Source organism: Melitaea cinxia, chromosome 18, assembly GCF_905220565.1.
Source record: "Melitaea cinxia chromosome 18, ilMelCinx1.1, whole genome shotgun sequence".
Lineage (NCBI taxonomy): Eukaryota > Metazoa > Arthropoda > Insecta > Lepidoptera > Nymphalidae > Melitaea > Melitaea cinxia.
The window spans coordinates 14,539,491-14,557,682 of NC_059411.1; the positions used below are offsets into that span (position 1 = coordinate 14,539,491).

Below are 18,192 nucleotides of genomic sequence, written 5' to 3' on the forward strand. Positions count from 1 at the left end.
GGCCTACAAAGTAATAGTACGCTATTTATGGTAAAATAACTGAATTAATCGAATAAATGCCTCAAATTCAACAGCCCTAACTAGGATTTAATACTGTGTAAGGGATCCGAAATACAAAAACAAAATCAGACCATGACAAACATTTGTAGGGCCAATACAAATGTATGGCATGTGCCGGGATGAAACCGGAATTCGCCAGCGCAACAGCCATAACCCAGTGCTGAGACCATTGCGATAACGCGTCGTCGTCTGAACGTTAACATTCAACTGTTGGGCAAAGTCCCTTTTTAACCGACTTCCAAAAAAGGAGGAGGTTCTCAATTCGACTGTATTTTTTTATGTATGTTACTTCAGACTTTTTGACTGGGTGGAGCGATTTCGACAAATTTTCTTTTGATCGAAAGGTGGTGTGTGTCATTAGGTTCCATTTAAATTTATTTGAGATCTAACAACTACTTTTCGAGTTATATCTAATAATGCACTTTTACTTAACGCTTTTTTCGTCGACCCGTTGTATTATACCGCATAACTTTCTACTGGATGTACCGATTTTAATAATTCTTTTTTTGTTGGAAAGGGGATATCCCTAGTTTGGTACCATGATAAGGAAACCAGGATCTGATGATGGGACCCCAGAGAAATCGAGGGAACTTCTTAAAAATCCGCAATAACTTTTTACTGGGTGTACCGATTTTGATAATTTTTAATTTAATCGAAAGCTGACGTTTGTCATGTGGTCACATATAAATTTCATTGAGATCTGATAACTAATTTTTGAGTAATCTTTGATAATGCGTAGTTACTTGACTATTTTTTCGTCGATCGACGTTGTATTACTCGTCGATGTAATTGAAGTCAGTTCTTTTTTCGTTTGCGAGCAAACACAATTATTTCTATATAGGTAAAGGACCTGAGGACAAAACTTCTATAAACCAAAAGATAAAAATACAAAATTCATTTCAAAGGTAGTCTTGATGTACTTTATTTAATATTACACTTAACACAAGTCAAAAACATTACTATTCTACAGCATCAATGGTAATAGTAATGTGGTGACCCAACAGTAATTAATTATTCAAAAAAAAAAAGAAAATACAAATTATGTAAAACATTTCGCATTCTCATAAACGAGTATAATTTTTTTTTTTTCAATCTTCTTTTCTGCAGCGTATTAATGCTCGCACGGTATTATTTAAGCCATAGTTTGACACTGAAGCACTAGCACTAATTACGTCGTGTACAGTCGGACATTTAAATTGCATATTTTATATAAATCATTTATTATTTTATAAAATGTGAGAAGATTAAGTCGAACAGTTTAAAAGTTAAGCTCAGAAGAAATTAAGTGGCTTAGTTTTAACTATTTATGTATATACTTTAAAACTTTTACCATCTACTTATAAGGAGCTGACCCCGCAAACGTTGCTTTGCCATATATTTTATTAAACCCTTTAATCCCACCCCCTACCATACCCTACAACTTAGGGGTATAAAAAATAGATATTGTTCGATTTGCAGACCTACCTGATTTGCACAAAAATTTTCATGTGAATCGGTCAAGCCGTTATGGAGGAGTTTAACTACTGACACCGTGACATGAGAATTTTATATATGTGATTACATAATTTATAATTATGGTATAAAAGCTAGTCGCGAGATTTACTTGTCCAGATAAACAAGTAAATGAAATAACTTGATTTAATTGATTTTTACTATTAATATTTAACAAAAATAAGGAAATACGAGTACTCAAATCTCGCGACAAGTTTTTCTATCATATAAATTATGTAACAATAATAAATAATAACCTGAGAGAGATAATAATAATAAGAGTCTGATGCGCGTGGCATTTATTAATTATGAAGGATATTGGTGTTTTCCTTTTTTTAACCAATTACGGAAAGAGGAGTTGTTCCTTATTCGACTGTATATTTTAATGTGTGTTATCTTATAACTTTTTACTGGTTGTACCGATTTCCGATTTGATTGTTTTATTAATCGTAAACTAGTGATTGTCATGTGAGACTACATTTAAATTATATACAGATTTGATGAGTTCTATAATTTAACTGATTTTTTTTCCAACTACCTTCGTTGTATTACTTGACGAATTAAATTTAAATCGGATTTTTTTTTTTTCGTTTACGAACAAACACAAATATTGATTGTGTCATTTAACAAAGTTTTTCTAATACTGAACCAGACACATCATCATTTTTATCAATTTTACCACTTGAAGTCCGCCACTTCTCTACAGAAGTTAGATAATTAATTTTAACGTATAATTGTTACCGATTGTACATATAGAGTACATAAATTCACGCCTGTAACCAACTCGGCTTTGTCCTGGGCACTGCCATTTGTATTTCTCGTAAATTCCTCACGTAATTAAACACTAAAGCCCTACTTGAGTTATGTGCTTACTGCGGAGGAACCGACCGTGTGTCTGTTTCGGTAATGAAACTTTCTTGATAGTTTAGTAGATTTTGGTTTATTGAAGATTATGTTTTATTAATATATAGTTGTAAATCTTGTCAAGCGAATTGTATCTTCAATCCAATGCTGGGGTTAAGTGTCTTCTGTTTAAGTGATATTAATAAATTGTTTTCTATGTTTTAGAATTTCATCGCTAGTTAAACGATTTTTGTTTAAAAATACCTCAAAACGTTCACTTCGTAGACAGATCAAAGAATCGGATATCATAACTTTTTATGTGGGTATCTAACTCAAGTTCATACATGGCTGTCTAGACTTGCGCAATATCAAGACCTCAATAAAATTTTCGTGAAATGGCTACACCCATTGTTATATTGTCAGAAAATTAATTATCGGCCTATTTTACCTATCCCTAGCTTCTTTTCTGCCATACCATCAGTTGACTTAAAGGAAGCATTGGAAAAGTGATTTCCATAAACTAAATTTGAAAATTCAATGAGGCTACGTTTTGTATATATTTTCATTATATAACAAACAGAACGCAACGGTGACTAGGAAACCTTCGATTGGAAATCCGATTCGTAGATACTTGGTCTTATTATTCATTCTGTTTATAAAATTGGTAAGAAAAAGAGATCAAATATCGTATTAACTCTGAAAAAACAATAAAGTAGGACGAAATAATTTATGAACCGGAAGATTGACTTATATACGGATCCAATATTTTGTCCCAAGAGGCGGATAAAGGTCAAAGTTTTGATACACTCGTATTGTTTTATTTGTTTTCATCAATGATATATTAAAAAGAAAGTATTTTTAAACGAGGTGAAAAATGTTTTCTTGAAATCACTTTGTGGTACTACTTTATTTTAAGGCTAGATGAATTTCAATGTGATATTGTGAGATAATAAATGTGTAAAAATACACCACATAAATGCAATATGATATTTCTGAAAAAAAAAAAGAAAAAATATTTAAAGCCTTTCTCCTATACGGAGAAAGACGCCTAAGTCCAGCAGTGGGATAGTAGAGGCTGAACGCATGCATGCATGGATTTGAAAAAGAAAAACCATTTAAATGTTTACACGACTTTCATATCAGGTACCTAAAAAGTGAGTGTTACCTTTTTAGTTTGCCAGATTTATAAAGCTAAGCTAGAAATAATGAGCCCAATTTTACACACATAATAATACTGAGAATTTGTCGGATTTGAGAAGGAAAATCTTACTTTGTTATTTGATTAGTCTTACCAAGTTATCGACGGTACGACAGTGCGGCAAGACCAATAGTAAAAAACAATTTTTATATCATAATAATTTCCATCTTTACAACATAATGTCAAATGATCTTCAAATAGGGTATGATTTTTTATATTTTAGGGCATTTTCTTAAAAATTCTCTAGTCCCGTCATAAGACGACACTTTTGTTAACAGTGGGATGGATAAAACGGGCAAAGGGTTTGGTCCCTCTACGCTGCTCTACTACGGGTTGACGATTGATGAGTCACATGATACAATTTTTTTTCTTAAAACTCCTATTATTAAAGATGAAAAAGTATGAATGAAAATTCAATTAAAACTGAAATTTTGTAAATAATTTAAGGTTCAATTGTGATACAAATGACACAATCTATGACTGACTAAGAAAAATACATACACCTCAAGAAGAAATAAGATCTTCAATTTTTTTTTTGTATTAAGCTGAAAATTACTTTAACTTCAATGACCCTTCTAATTTAAATTATACCTATAGACTAAAACGCACATAGAACACACACAAACGCCAGAATAAACACATGCGTATGAGTCCATTGACTGTACTCTAACTCTTGTTACTATTGATTTGCATACAATATTGGTATTTCTGCTGACCGTTACCATTTGTTGGTTAATCTCCTAAGTGCAAAGATTCATTCCGACCCTAACAATCTACGGTTAACGTTTGCCAGAACAAATGGGACTATTTGGCGAATGAAGAATAAAAAAGTTTATTAAACTTTTAAGCTTGGATTTATATTAATATGATTGAAATGTAGTGTATATTTCAGGTGAAGATTTTATTAATGGATAAATTTTTCGGCCGTTGGAGCGACGTGGCCTGGAGTAGAAACCGCGTGTATTTGTCCTCCGCCCCGATGGACCGACGATCTACGTAAATATGAGGGCTGGATGAGGACTGCGGAAGTGTACTGCGTTAGGCTGAAATGATGATGATGAATGATGAGCGAAATTTTAAGTCTATTGTACCGATGAAAATGATTGACGCTTAGAAAATCAGACGTATTTAAAATTTAAAAATAATTTGTTATGCAAATAGCGTCTCATTTAAGAATTGTAAACAGGAATTTTCAAAAGCAAGAATTAAAATGCCCAGAACAAATTTATATTTTTGTATCTGTTCATACTGGTAACATGTTGATTTTAGGTTGGATAAAGTTAGATAAAGTAAGCTATGTTATGCACACCCTCGAGGTGTGCCCGAGATGGGCGGCGCTACGTCGCGATCTGACGACAGTCCTCGGAGGGGACTTGTCACTGCCGAGCGTTATCACCGCGATGCTCGGTGACGACGAGTCCTGGAAGGCGATGGTCTCCTTCTGCGAGACAGTAATGTCCCAGAAGGAGAACGACGAGCGGATGAGAGAGGGGGCCGCCGACGAGGCCTCCGTCCGCAGGCGACGAACGGGGGTGCGTAGGAGGCGCTACTTAATGCGTCTCCAGTAACGCCCCTGTGCCCATGTCGGGCCGGGATGGGAACCCGGTCCTGCTAGACATGGCGTCGTCGGGATTGTTCAGAGGTGAGCCGGACAGTCCCATGGAGGAGAAGTCTGGTCTTTTCGCCGAGGCCAGCCTGTCGCTGGAGGGATCCTGTTGCCTGCAGTTCCGGGACCCTCCAATTAAAGCGGCTGAAGGCTCCCGCAGGGGTTTTGGTCGGTAGTGCACCCCCAAGTGCTAAGCCGACATACGGTCTAGGAATGCCTACCCGGGCATCCTGGATATCACCCGTAAATGGGTTACCCTGCGATATCAAAAAAAAAAAAAAAAAAGCTATGTTATATATAATACACGCTTCCAATTTTTAAAAATATACGAAAATCATACAGAAATATTAAATTAATTAACTTTAAAGGGTCAACTTAAATTGAAATTACAATTACTAAAATTCAATTTCGAATAGTATTTGGTAAAAACCGGCAACTTAAGACCTAAAACAATCAATGAAAGCGTCAACAGTTAACACTTAGCGAGCGTCTTGGCTGCCTTCCAAGCTGTATTATTTCGTACTAAATATTGATGATATGAAAAATCGTTTATAGAGTTTTCTTATAAGGAAATGGCCCATTTCAGAGAGTACTCTCGTCTATAAAAAAATCTTTCGTACGTCTCTCAAGAAAAGAAAATGACACAAATAAAAGGAATCGTAAAAATTGTTGAAAAACGTTGATAATGGAAGGCTTTAAAATGAACGATTTTTCTTTACGCCGTCAGTATCTAAAATTTCTTTCTTTAATATCGACGGAACTAACTTTATAAAAATAAAAATAAAACAATATTTCTAAACACAATGCTTTATTTAGTAATTAAAAATAAACAAATTTTTTATTTTAGGATTTAGTGTAGGAATTGTTTTAGCTTGTTTAAACGAAAAAAAAAATCTATTTCAGTTGACTGAACCGATGCACCATTGAACAAATACGTAATAATAATAAAAACTTTATTTGTTCAAGACACTGATGACAGATGTTATATATATAAAATCTCATCATGACGCCGCGTTGGCGCAACTATCACAGCCATGGATTGTGGTCTGTTGCGCTGGCGGTTGCTGGTTCGATCCCCGCACATGACAAACATTTGTATTGGCCATACAGGTGTTTGCCGTGGTCTGGGTGTTTGTGCAGTCCTTGTGGGTCTCCCCACCGTGCCTCGGAGAGCATGTTAAGCCGTCGGTCACGCTTGTTATCATGTACACCTGATAGCGATCATTACTCATAGTAGGGAATATATCCGCCAACTCGCATTGGAGCAGCGTGGTGGATTAAGCTCTGATCCTTCTCCTACATTGGGAACGAGGCCTATGCCCATTAGTGGGATATTACAGGCTGAAGCGTAGTAAGTAGCTGTGCTTGCGACTTCGTCCGTGTGGAATCGAACAAAAAAGTTATTGTTCAGTTCGCAGAGTAATAAAATAAATTTCTAAAATAAAAGTAGCCTAAGTTACTCCTTATTACATCAGATATCTACCAGTGAAAACCCCGTTATAATCGGCTCAGCCGTTTCAGAGATTAGCCGGAATAAACAAACAGACAGACAGACAAAAATTGTAAAATATGTTACTTTGGTATATGTACTGTCTATACATCCATATTTGTTTAGAAAAACGGCGTGAACTCATATGTTTTGCCCACAGTCACCACGCTGGGCAGGCGGGTTGGTTACCGTGTGTGCATTTAGTAAAAAGCGGTTGTTTTAATATTACAAATAGACACTCCAATTTTATTTATTTGTGTAGATAAGCGCTTTTGAATCACCACAATTTTTCCAGCTGGCAATAGATTATGCATGTTATACTGGTGACAAAAAAAAATCAAATTTCAAAAGTTTTAGATCTCACTATAATGATGTTCTGTATAATAATGTTTAAGAAAATACTAGTAAGGGTATTATTGATTGCTCTTGAATAACTAAAGTCAATATAAACTTGAAGAATATAAAAAGTACTTGTAAGATATTATTAATAAAACTTACATCAACTTAAGAAGTTTGTAATCATATTATTGTATACTTTGTCAATATCATTTTATATCTAAGCAGTTTAGTAATTAAACAAATCAAAAGTATATTTCGGTGTTACAAGATAAAAACGCCTGACATAAGTTTCGACATAAGTAAAATTGTTAAATGAAAATAAAATTAATATCTTACAAAAACGTTGAGTCACTGACTCCTACTAAATACAATATTTTCGAAATATATTGTTATATATATGTTTCGAGAAGGTATTTTTATGATGTCTTGAAAAAAATGTTTTATTAAAAAGACATTATTTTTTGTAATTGTGTGATTTATATCTCTATTTTATTGAGGTAGGAGTCAGCAGGATATAGCCTTCGCAAAATCTAGAGCAGCCCGACTGGGGTAGTACCTCGACCTTACAGAAGATCACAGGTTATTTACCTGTGTTCCGCTGCCCTTAAGTACTGTTGTATTTCTGTGGTGAGGGAGGTGGCCAGAGTAGGTAGGCAACGCGCTTGCTATTCTCCTGGTGTTACAGGCGTCTATAGGATACGGTAACCGCTTACCTTCATGTGAGCCGTACGCTCATTTGCTTACCTAGTTGCTTAAAACAAAATACACTAAGTTGTACGATTTTATTTTTGTGTTACCCACACATTAGGGATTCTAAGCATTTTTTGAATATCATATCAAAAATTGACCGCTCCAGCGGGATTCGAACGCGCGTCTCCGACTGACCGTGTCGGCGCTCTAGCCACTTAATCTATGGAACGATGTACCTGCCAGAGCGAAATTCTTGATATGATGATTTTTATTTTCAGTTTAAGCGAACCGTGGCGCCGTCTATAGTTAGTTATTTACAGAGACCCGTAACTATTCAAAGTTTCATATTACAATGAAAATCTTTGACAGGAGACGACACCATGCTAATCTTAATATGTACGATTTTATTTTTGTGTTACCCACACATTAAGGATTCTAAACAGTTTCTGTTTAGAATCCCTAATGTGCGGGTAACAGTTCTGTTTAGAATTCCTAATGTGTGGGTAACACAAAAATAAAATTGTACATATTAAGAATAGCATGGTGTCGTCTCCTGTCAAAGATTTTCATTGTAATATGAAACTTTGAATAGTTACGGGTCTCTGTAAAGAACTCACTATAGACGGCGCCACGGTTCGCTTAAACCGAAAATAAAAATCATCATATCAAGAATTTCGCTCTGGCAGGTACATCGTTCCATAGCTTAATTGGCTAGAGCGCCGACACGGTCAGTCGGAGACGCGGGTTCGAATCCCGCTGGAGCGATCAATTTTTGATATGATATTCAAAAAAATGTTTACACTAAGTTGATTTAAATTACTGACTGACTGTTCAACCATTATAAATAAATACAATAATCAATTTTGACCTATAGTGGTCGCGTTTTAGACACTGACTTTTATCAGGCTCTGAATTTTTATGTTTTCTTTATAACTAGGAATCGTAAACGTGAACAACAATATGTACTTATTTAAAAGTTACAATTCAAATTCTAATGTATCATAGATATTTTTTATAACACGCTTCGGATTGATTACTGCAGCTATAAAACATTTCTTAAATACCTTTACCAACTTTTAGTATCTAAAAGTCTAAATTTAAAATACTGCACAAACAAAAATGTAGAGAGCCAAATCATAAAAAAGGCATAACTCGAGCATTAATACGGATGATTTATAGTAGATTTAGGTTTTGCAATTCATAAGTAACAAATAGTAAGGGCTCTGGCGGAAGTCCAAAAAACTTAGCTTCCTCCCCAAGCGAGATAACGTTGCTTTGTGAAATGTATCCGAAAATAGCAATTACAGTATTAACTTCAAGAGCGTTTATTGTGAGAACAGTTGTCTTCGTATTACGTTAGTTTCTAATAAGTTGTATCCATGTACGTTATAAACAGCTTTTGGGAAACTTTGTCCTCATATCAAAGACTACCCAGTGAATGAAGAAAGTCTTTAAAGGCACGTAGTATTCTAGTGTCAATGACCTGTATTGCAAAACATAGATGTTAATTTTTTTATAAGACTGAATTGACAAACAAGCGTACGAATGGTAGTTACTGTGCTATAAGCTACAAATATGGATGTTTCCAACGCAAGGGGCAGCATAAATATGTTTGCCGATCTTATATAGCCGTCAAAATAGAGCATCGGCTCGACCTCTGACTTCCTTACTCACCATAGAAACTCAACACTACTTGAAAGCAATATTCAGTCAGCTCAGCCTATTGCAGTCCACTGCTGGACATAAGCCTCCCCAAGTTCACGCTAGACATCCCAGTTTTCCGCAATCCTCATCCAGCCTACACCGGAAATCTTACGTAGATCGTCGGTCCAACGGGCCGGAGGACGTCCCACACTGCATTTTCCAAGGCGCGGTCTCCACTCCAGGACCCGTCTGTGCCAACGACCATCGGTCCTGCGACACAGATGACCAGCCCATTGCTACTTCAACTTGCTAATCCTGTGGGCTATGTCGGTTACTTTCGTTCTCTCGCGGATAGTCTCATTTATAATCCTATCTTTGAGAGAAATCTCAAGCATAGCCCAATTAATTATAATACAAAGCAATATTATTCCGCAATAATCTTGTGTAAGATTGAGGCACTTCTCCAGTCGGACTACTCGTGATATTTAATATAAATGTTTATTTATTTCCAGTTATGATCTAACCTCAATAAAACAAAAGTTAACGTAAACACAGTGCACAAATACAAGATATATTTTCTGCTTAGCAGCGTTAAAATATTAAATTATTAGAATTAATTATTCAAATTCCATGCCCAATCGAATTTCATCGAATAAATTAATATTCGCGAACAAAATGTGCATAGTCGCGTTATAATAATTCGTGAGTTATAATTATAATTATTAAATTTAATAACGGGTACACGTGTGACGAATGGATATTAGAACAAGCGAAATTCGTCACAATTGACATTTATTTGTAGGTCTGATTTATTTACGTATAGAACAATGTAAAATTAATTGTCAGTTTCCTTATGAATTTTTTATACAGCATAGTGACTAATTCTACCATTAATGGTAACTTTTTTACTTAGTATGTGAATCCGTTGAATGTATTGTGTATCACTAATTACATGATCATCATCATCATCACCATCACTACAGCCTATTGTAGTCCACTGCTGGACATAGGCATCCACAAGTTTGTGCCAAAAATGGCGTGAACTTTGCACGTTACCCATAGTCACCACGCTGGACAGGCGGGTTTGTGATCGCAGGGCTTTTTACTTGTTAATTACATGAATAATACCCTCAAATAATAAGAAAAATATTTTATTAGTAATTTATCTTCAATTTTGTTTCATCATCCGCAGTGAAGCAACTTGGTGGATGAAGCTCTGATCCTTCTCCTATACGGAGAAAACTATGCCCAGCAGTAGGGTTTTACAAGCTGCATCGTATCGTATCGTCGATTCTTAATTTAAACGAATTGTTTAAATTCGTATGAGGTTAAATATGTTTGATAAAATATTTGTAATAGTTAATTAATATCCCATTTATGGACGAAGCTAAATTATTTTCTCTTGATTGGAAAAAACATATAGTTAATAATATTATATTATAAATTATTAATAATATTATAAACATAAAGTTTAACTTGCTACACTTTACAGCGAAGTGTTGAATAATACATAAATCAAAATTTCCACTGACGCGTGCAGGTTTAAGAAGTTCTTTGACATGATAAAAAATGTTATGTGCCTCCAGTTTTAGACAAAACTCCTTTATACTGCTCTTTCTTTCAAAAAGTTCCTCATTTTCATTATTTATAAGGTTTATTCGAGCATTTTTCTATCTTTTTTTTTATTTCTAACCTAGACTATCTCATTTTAAAATACACGAGTCTATTTCCTGGTACCGGGTTTATTGCGACGCGGACGGACATTAAACCGCGGGATAGCTTTCTTTACGAGCGTCCTGGCATTATTGCTTTGCGTTGCTTAGAGGTAAATACTGATTACTCTAAATTGGCGTGTAGTTGATACCACCTATACGTAATTCGGTGAATACTGAATTAATTAATCTTGTAATAAAATTGGAAGTGTCGACCCTTGAAATGGTGCTGGATATTTTTTATTACGTATGCGTTGTAAAAGAGGCGTTTGAGAAGGTATGAGTTCCACTTATCGCGCCAAAAATTTAAGCACGATTCTATGCGAGAAGTAATTTATGCAGAAAGCTCAAATAGTAAATTAGATAGATAGTTTAGTGTTACAAGCAACTAAAATAATTGGTGTAGTTAAAGCTAAGTAATTAGTGTCATCATAATTTTGAGTCTTGAAATATATTTTAGCAATTAGTTTGAAGTATTTTCTTAAAATATTGTAATTTTAATTAATTGTAGAATATGGTTATTCAAATTTATTTTTAATATATCTTGATTATGAAATAAAATAAAAGTTTCGAACCTGAGATTGTCATAATGTCTTGCCATTCTGAGACTGTCGTAATTTTTTTTTTGATGTTGTCAGATTTGTACTTCTAAATAAATAATATTTTAAAACAAGAAGAATTTGAAGTGAAGAGTCCTTCAAATTTGTACCTCAATATATTTTTAATATGATTAAATCAGTAAATTATAATCAATAACAAATTAATGCTAAATCGTATACTTTGCCATGACTGATGACATGATTAACGAAAGTATCATTAGATAAAAACATTTCAGTGGACATAGTTCCAGTCTACATAAAATCGATGGCTTTCATTTAGATATACCCAAAAGTAATTTATCAAGGGAAGTTACGTTGGCCGCCATCCAGGAACTTGATGGTCTAACAAAGAATTCTTAGGTTTTCTGATGCATGCTAGAATTTTAAAGTTACGATACACGTCTAGACTGTTAAATTGCATGCAGTGACGAACGGTTCACCTTTACGACGGTTTTATTAAAAAGTTTATTGTATAATTTCATAAGTTAAATCTATTATGGATCGTAAATTTTATATGCATCCTTAAAATAGATTTCGTGCGATATGAGGTTGTGGAGGTTTATGGCAAAAACTGCTGTGGTGTTTTTAAGTGGATTTTAAAATGCAAAATTGGTATTGTTACTTCTTTTTAATAAAATATTTTATAGCACGTAATTTTGGTAGTAAACATAATTGTCTAATTAAAATGGGATCGAAAAATTCCAAAAACAGTGGAACATTAAAAAATAAACCAATTAAGTCTAAATTATGGATCGATTGACCTTAAAAAAAACTGTTTGAAAAATCAGTCAAAGAATCTTTGTGATAATTCTGAGTACCATCCTACTCGGGATATGTTAAGGTTACCTGCAAAACATCTTTAGTTCATCTGAAAATCCTCATAAACTACAAGAGCGCCATAAACCACGATGGATGAAATTACATCTGAAACAAAAGCCTTCATAAATTCTCAACGATGAAACTACCAAAATACTTGGCTTATTTCCAACGGGTAGCAGATTTGATGCCAGGACGGTTCCTAACGATCACCTGAACTCTAGTTCTAAGCTTTGTTAGGTCCTGTTGCGTCGTGATTAATGCTCTCTGTCAGATGGTCCAGTGTGAAATAAAGACTGTTTTATATTCTATGAAAAGAGGATTTATATCAGTAGCTTTGCACGTGACTTCGTTTCTTCGAGTTTAATTTATATGAGGGATTTTCATCCAGCTTCGCGTAATAGATTCTGGTGGTTCTTTCTAAGATTTGGAGAGAGAAAATTAAAATGAATAGTTAAGAGACATGTTTTTTAAACTCTTCTTTTCTGTTATTTATTTTTGTTTAAGTAAAAATTCACATTTTTAGTACAGTTATTGGGTATGTAACATAAATATACTAATATTACAAGTGACTCCTTGGGGAGACAAACTTCTTAGCATTCAATGGATTTACCGCGCGGGTGCCGGGTCCATCGTTAGCAGAAAAAACTCAGAGCAGTTCCCAGGACTTGCGACCTAGGTGTAGGTTTCGCGCGATGCGACCAAATTTACCTAAATTTGCAGAGCGATAAATTGCGAAAGGGCTCTTAAGTTTGTTTGTTAGGTCGTAATATTTATTTAATTTTAACCAAAAATGAACACTGAAATTTTATTTATAATATGAACCACTAAAACTTTGCTACAAAAATGGAAAGTTGAAATAAGACTCATTAAAAATTTCTTTATAAAAATAATGTAGTTTATGGAAAATTTAATAAATTCAGAATTATCAAAATATTTTGCGAAACGTGCAGAATTTGAAATTAATTAAAATTTTAGAAAGTGTAACAAGTCTCAATTGCAATTAAGCGGTTCCAGCTTCATTGACGAAATTTAATTTAGGGCCCCGTGCTCCATGGAGTAATACCAGAATTAATACGAAAACCAAAATTGAAACGTTTTCAATTTTATGTTAAAATTTTGGGTGAAACTGTTTGTTGAGATTCCGTGTTGATTTTTTAACCCTTTAACGCATATGGGACACATTTGTCCCCGAACGTTTTTTCAGTTTCCTGCGATACATATTAGTTTAAATCAATTTAAAGGTTTGTATTTATAAATTTAAAAGTACGTTTAATGATATTTTATCTGAGATCATTGAGCTAGACGGATTAGAAAAGAAATAAATAAGCGCGAAGCTGTGAGTTTTTCGTCGGCAGAAGTTGTCTTTTAGATTTTAATTTTTAAAATATTTCTTCAGTTTTATGTTGCTATTTCTTTAATAATTATATTCTTTGGTTAGTATTTTGCAAGTTTCATCTGTTTTTCTAATGTTTTCATTACTAAATATGTTTTTTTTTATGAAAAATCGAAAAGGGACACGGGTGTCCCAGTGTGCGTCAACGGAGCCTTTTGTCATATGTTTGACTACCCTCTAAATTTACTATATTTAAGTCATTATTCTTGTAAGTCAATGCAAATTTTGAATCAGTAGTTCGAAAACATGTATGCGAGAAGGACTAGGGAGTTTGCGTCAACGGACAGTGAGATTTTTGAATATTTAGTAGCTGGTAATAGTGGCGACGAGGATGGACTTCTTTTGGACGAAGAAGATCAACAATTTCTGGTGCAAGACATTGATGAAGGTCTTTCTAACGTTGAGATTGAACCTAGCATTCCTCCGAGTGTTAGCGAAAATATACAGAATTAAGAAGATAGCCAATTGCAACAAGAAATTCTACAAACAAGCACAGAAGCTGTACCCTCGTTCAACTGAAGAAAAAACTCCTACATACCGCATAAATTTCATGATCAAGCAGGCTACAAATATGGCAAAGTTAATATTTTGGATAGTCTTAGTAGTTCAAATTCCTTTTCTATAAAATATTTTCAATGCAGTTACAAATTTTAATCAATTAATTGACGACATTATTGTACCTGAATCGGAACAATACGCATTGCAAAATGGAATGTCTTTTACTCTCTCTAGTGCTGAGGCCAAGGATTATCTCGGAATGAACTACGTAATGAGATATCATTTTTACCTTCTTTTCGCTCTTATTGGTCCACAGGGACTGATATGGGAGTTCCTTATATTGCAAAAACAATGCCATGTCCCCTATTTTTCCTAATTGCTGATTTTTCGTCTCGTCAGAGAAGTATTCCATCTTCAGTAACCAAGCAAGTAAATAAGCGGATAAGTCATACTCCAAAACGGGAAACGCCTTCTCACTTTATGGTGAAGGCAAATATAAGGAAGATATGTATCCAATGTGCCAAATTTCATGTTGAGAATCGAACAAACAATACATGTTCAACGTGTAATGTACATTTATGTTTTACTTCTGAAAGAAATTGTTTTGAAGAATACCACTGAAGATTTTCTGTTTTAGATTATAATTTTCAGTTGATATAATAAAAACGTTAATTTACAGTGTATTAGTGAATTTTTTTGCGAAATAACGATAAGAAAAACGTGCGTGAAATTGGTACATTTTGTAACCGTTGACGCACACTGGGACACATATGTCCCAGCCTGAAAAATACATAAAAAATAATAAACTATTATTTTTTTCATTATTTTATGTTTAATTAGCTCCTAATAAACCGTTATGACTAATAAATATTTTTGTTTCATTTCTCTAAACCTTATGTGCGTGAAAGGGTTAAAACCATTTTTACTGAACACTTCGACTGATAAATGTTTTCGTAATAACAAGTAATGAATGGTTATTTGTAAAGGTATATTATGGCAATTTGGAAATAATAAAAAACAAGTTTTGATATTTAAGATCGTAATAAATTTTAAGACTGAGGTTTCAAAATTATCTCAAAAAAAGGGTAGATGAAAAATTTTATAGGGTAAAATGTTTTATTAATTTGTGAAAATTGCTATTTTAGAAGTTATATAAACACTGCTAGTAACAAATTTGTCGAATCGAATAACTTTTTTATTTTTATATTTGAAAAGATACGTTACTTTTTTGTGTACTAAAAGTTATTATAGAGCTCATTATAATTAATATAATCTAAACATTAATACGTGAAGCAAAAACTTTGTGCCCCTTTTTACGATAATTGCCCGAGGAATATGAAAGTTCGTACACTTATAGTTTATATAGAGAAGGAGTGCAGAATGCTAATTTTTTAATCATGCATAAAATTCTATTCAAATAGTAATAAAAAAAAAAAAACATTACGCATACTACTATGTATTTGACACATTTAGTTGATTGTCAAAGTCTGTAGTCAAATTCAAAAATTTCAAAAAAGGTTCTTTATATTCATTTTTTTTAATTTAAATTTTTAATTATGGTGAATTTCGACCACTAGTTATACTTATTACAAGGCAATAACAATCTCTTAACTTTAAAACACAGTAAAGAACCTTTGTCTAGAAAACAGTTATTGATTCTTCCCCCATTTATAGCAATCCCCTTGTTTCTACCCAACTGGACTTTATCCAAACCGGAAGATGTACTACAGATTCCTTCCTCGGGGGTTGTTTTAAAAATTTCTGACTCAGTGCCTCAAGGAAGTGAGCTAGATTTGGCATCGTATTCGATATGAACCGGATTGCTTGGGTGAAGATTTTTCTGTAAATATTCTTTGTAATCCTTTGTTTCTTTGTTGTAGTGTTAATTTTACTTAAATTCGAAATTAATTTTGGTTTTTTTTAGAATTTACTTTTCTAGAATTTTCTGATACTCATGTAAAAAAAATGTGTTGATTTATAACAACAGAACTTGATATAGATGTATAGTTTTGGTAACATTGAAGAATAAATGGCTTAAAAACTTTATATTTCAATTAAAATATTACAAATTTTCTAAAAGTATAAAACACTGTATTTTCGGTTTAGATGCTGTTAAAATACCTTACTTTCTCTAATTAATTAAATTAATGGATTGCTATATATATAAAATATATAACAACCCCTCTGCTGTGGTGGCAGTAGTAGCCTAAAACACCGACCAACACCGGTTTGCTGGTTCAATTTCCGTTCGGGATGAATATTTATATAAAATTATGTGATAATCGAATTTTAAAAAAAATATTCTTTCCGGTTTGGATGTCTGTCCTTTTGGGTGTTTCCACTGTGCCTCGGAGAGCACGTTAAGCCGTCGGGTCCTGCTTGTTATCATAAATACCTGATAACGATCGTTACTCATAGTAAGGAATATCCGACGAGCCGCAGAGAAGCAGCGTGGTAGGTTAAGCTGCAATCCTTCTCCTACATAAAGAAAGAGGCCTATACCCAACATCATCATTACAGCCTATACAGTCCACTGTTGGACATAGGCCTCCACAAGCTTACGTCAAAAATAACGCGAACTCATGTGTTTTGCCCATAGTCACCACGCTGGGCAGGCGGGTTGGTGACCGCAGTACTGGCTTTGTCGCACCAAAGACGCTATACTCAACAGTAGGATGTTAAAGGCGAAATGCTTAACGTTCCTTTTAGTAGTTACATACACATCTGACATACATATTCCAGACAGTTATAATCACCCCCATTTTTTCTCGATATGTCAATCTCTTTCTATTTTTAAAACATAAGCAAGAGGCTTTGCAATTTCGAGAACTGAATATTTTGTTGCAGCGTTGACTTCAGAAATGGTCCACCGGTCCATTGGGCCGTCGCTGGTGAGTTTGGTACTCGGGCGCATTTCGTCCTGAACCAGTCGGATCCAGCTTCAGCTCACCTCGTCGTCAATAAAGTAGCGAGATATGACGAGGGAGTCTACAGATGTCGGATCGACTACATCGATTCCCCAACAAGGAACTACAGGGTCAACTTGACAGTTATTGGTAAGTTTTATAGATTTTTTCTATGCATGAGCATTCATTTTAACGTAAAACTTAATAAATGCTGAAAACAATGTAAAACAGTTATCACGTAAACATGGCCATTATCGTTTTATTCCAACAAAAAACCCTTACTCAATGTCTTAAAAAGAAAGGACTTTCTTCCTTAGTAGGCAATAAAGTGAGCCCACTTTCTTTTCCGTTCACTCCCACCTTCTTTTCCGTTTCAGGAAACATGGTATGTCAAAATTATTACAAAATTTATTTTTTTCATATTTTTTTTCGAAAACTTAAGAACTTGTTAAGTACAACTTTAAAAAATAATATAGTTTTAATGTTTAAAATCAACTGCTTAAAACTAGAACTTCTAATTCTAAGCGAACAACTAAAACAATTCTTTAACAGCACGCCATTCAAAACTTAATTACATTTATAAATATTTCTTTAAACTGTGATGAGTTTTAATCTAACTAAACGTTTTTAAACCAAAATAATTATATTTCAACGCATTTTGATACTTATCATACCACTCTGGTGTACCTATAGGTGCGTGTGTCGGTCGCGGGTTCTATTCCCGCTCGGAGTCGATATTTATGTTTATAAAAAAAAGCGTTCTGGTTACTAGTTCTTGTTTGTCTCCCTACCGCGCCTCGGAAAACACGTTAATGTGTCGGTCCCGTTGTTACCATGTACACCTGATAGCGATCGTTACGCATAGTAGGGGTTATATCCGCCAACCAACAGTGAAGCGGCGTGGT

The 18,192-nt window shown here is 34.1% G+C and overlaps 1 protein-coding gene across 1 annotated transcript in view; it reads left to right on the top strand.

Annotated features, from left to right (window-relative positions):
- Window positions 1-18,192, top strand: part of LOC123662149 (nephrin-like) — a 153,813-nt gene that overhangs the window by 108,306 nt on the left and 27,315 nt on the right. Inside the window, exon 4 of the mRNA XM_045597033.1 lies at window positions 17,229-17,437. Within this exon, the coding sequence (XP_045452989.1) occupies window positions 17,229-17,437 (209 nt within the window). The remainder of the gene's footprint in view (window positions 1-17,228; window positions 17,438-18,192) is intronic.